Source organism: Myotis davidii, unplaced genomic scaffold (genome assembly GCF_000327345.1).
Source record: "Myotis davidii unplaced genomic scaffold, ASM32734v1 scaffold217, whole genome shotgun sequence".
Lineage (NCBI taxonomy): Eukaryota > Metazoa > Chordata > Mammalia > Chiroptera > Vespertilionidae > Myotis > Myotis davidii.
In genome coordinates, this window is record NW_006290034.1 from 6,153,164 (window position 1) to 6,155,376 (window position 2,213).

A 2,213-nucleotide genomic window follows, 5' to 3' on the forward strand; every position below is an offset into this window, starting at 1 on the left:
AGAAGGCTCTTCTACTCCGCTGGTGGGTTGCACACAATACCTTGGGCCACCTGCTTCTGAAGCTCCTTTTGCCATTGACTGGAGCTCTAGATCTTTTCAATGGTTGGTTTTTACTCTTTTTCTTTTTAATTGTGAGAAAAAGCACTCCTGTCCTTGTGTGACACCCGCTTGGGCTGTGACCTAAGAGTTTGCGAATCTCAAATCTCACAGTCGTAGGATTTTCTCTGGATAGAATCATGGAAAACAAAACAGAAGTCATAAACTTACCTCTCAACTCACCAAGACTCTGAAAGGAGAGGAAAACATACTAGATATGCTAGCGACCATTTCCCTAAAGATAAACATGCTTGAAGTGGGGGAGTGGGGGCAGGGGAACCCCTGCCTGGGAGTTCACAAACCCTCCGGAGCATGCCCACCCTCCTTTTAGATTTTCTTCCGTTCCTTCCACAACTCCCCGGCTACCGTAGCACTTGCAGGAAGGGCATAGAGCGGGGATTCTCCTTCTTTCTTTTTTCTTCCTGCTTTCTCCCCTTTGTATTCCTCTTCCTGTTTCTTCCATCTCCTGCTAACCTTGTTCCCGATGAAGACAAAACAAAACAAAACAAAACAAAACAAAAACAGGTGGGAGAAGAAGATGGGGAATTTGGAGTGGTCACAAGTTCTTAGACCAAATTCTTCTGTTTCCCTTTTCAGGCCTTGAAAACAAAGATGCGACTTCTCCACCCAAGTGGAAAGAAGTTCCAAACACCTGAGTGGGGCATGACCACCATGGACTATCAGCCCCAGCTCTGTGGGTGAGCCAGCAGCGTCTGCGTCCTGCGTGTTTTATCCCGGATGCTCCGCTCCCAGAGACGCCAAGGCATGGTGGTCCTGCCCTCGGAGAACCGGACAGCGCCTGTGGAATTCCTGCTCACAGGATTTTCCTCCACCCGAGAGCTAAATATTTTCCTCTTCCTGATGTTCCTTGTTTTCTACATCTTAATTGTTTCTGGAAACATCCTCATTATCCTGCTGGTTTTGTTCAGCCATCACCTCCACACCCCCATGTACTTCTTCCTGGTGAACTTGTCCTTTCTGGAGATCTGGTATACCTCCGACACTGTCCCCAAGATGTTGCTGATCATCATAGCTGAACAGAAGACCATCTCTGTGGCTGGATGCCTGGCACAGTTCTACTTCTTCGGGTCCCTGGCTGCCACTGAGTGTCTGCTGCTTGCGGTGATGTCCTATGACCGCTACCTGGCCATCTGTCAACCTCTCCACTACCCCATCCTCATGACTGGCCCCCTCTGCGTGCGGCTGGCTGCCGGCTCTTGGCTCTGCTGCTTCCTCCTGACAGCCATCACGATGGTCCTGCTGTCTAGACTAACCTTCTGTGGACCCAACGAAATCGATCACTTCTTCTGCGACTTCACTCCTCTGGTGCACCTCTCCTGCACGGACACCTCGCTGACCGAGACCGTGGCTTACGCCACCTCTTCAGCAGTGACGCTGGCCCCATTTCTTCTCATCACAGCTTCTTACTCCTGCATTCTTGCCACCATCCTGAGAATCCCATCTGGCACTGGCCGGCAAAAGGCCTTCTCCACCTGCTCCTCCCACCTCACCATGGTCGCAGTGTTTTATGGGACGCTGATTGCCACGTACCTTGTACCCTCAGCCAATTCATCTCAGCTCTTGCGCAAAGGGTCCTCTCTGCTCTACACCATCATGACGCCCATGTTCAACCCCATCGTCTACAGCCTGAGAAACAGGGACATCCATGAAGCCGTGAAAACCTGCTTGAGGAAGAAGCCAGGTTTCCTCAGGTGAAGCAAAAGGGAAAGGGGCCATATTTGCCCAAGGGTTGATGAACTGGACTGAGGTGCTTAGATTCTTCCTAAAAGGCAACTACCTAAACCAGGAGCTACCAAAGCCAGGTGACCAGATGCCTCTGACTATGGTGAGGACACTGCCGAGTTCTGGCAGCTTCAGGTGAACTGATGTCCCAGAAATGGTCTACGTAGGACAGATTCTGCTCCATCATCCTCGGTAGAGCTGGAACCTTGTGTGACAGCTCACACCCAGAATGAGCTGGTAAGGCTAGGTACTTACTCATTCAAATCTTCATTCAAGGCAGTGGTTCTCAACCTTCCTAATGCCGCGACCCTTTAATACAGTTCCTCATGTTGTGGTGACCCCCAACCATAAAATTATTTTCGTTGTTAATTCAT

The 2,213-nt window shown here is 50.2% G+C and overlaps 1 protein-coding gene across 1 annotated transcript; it reads left to right on the top strand.

Annotated features, from left to right (window-relative positions):
- The first annotated feature begins 861 nt into the window (after positions 1–861).
- LOC102763597 (olfactory receptor 6F1) lies at positions 862–1,812 on the top strand. The gene has a single exon (XM_006763132.1). It carries the CDS (start codon positions 862–864, stop codon positions 1,810–1,812), a length of 951 nt encoding a protein of 316 aa, XP_006763195.1.
- Positions 1,813–2,213: the final 401 nt, after the last annotated feature.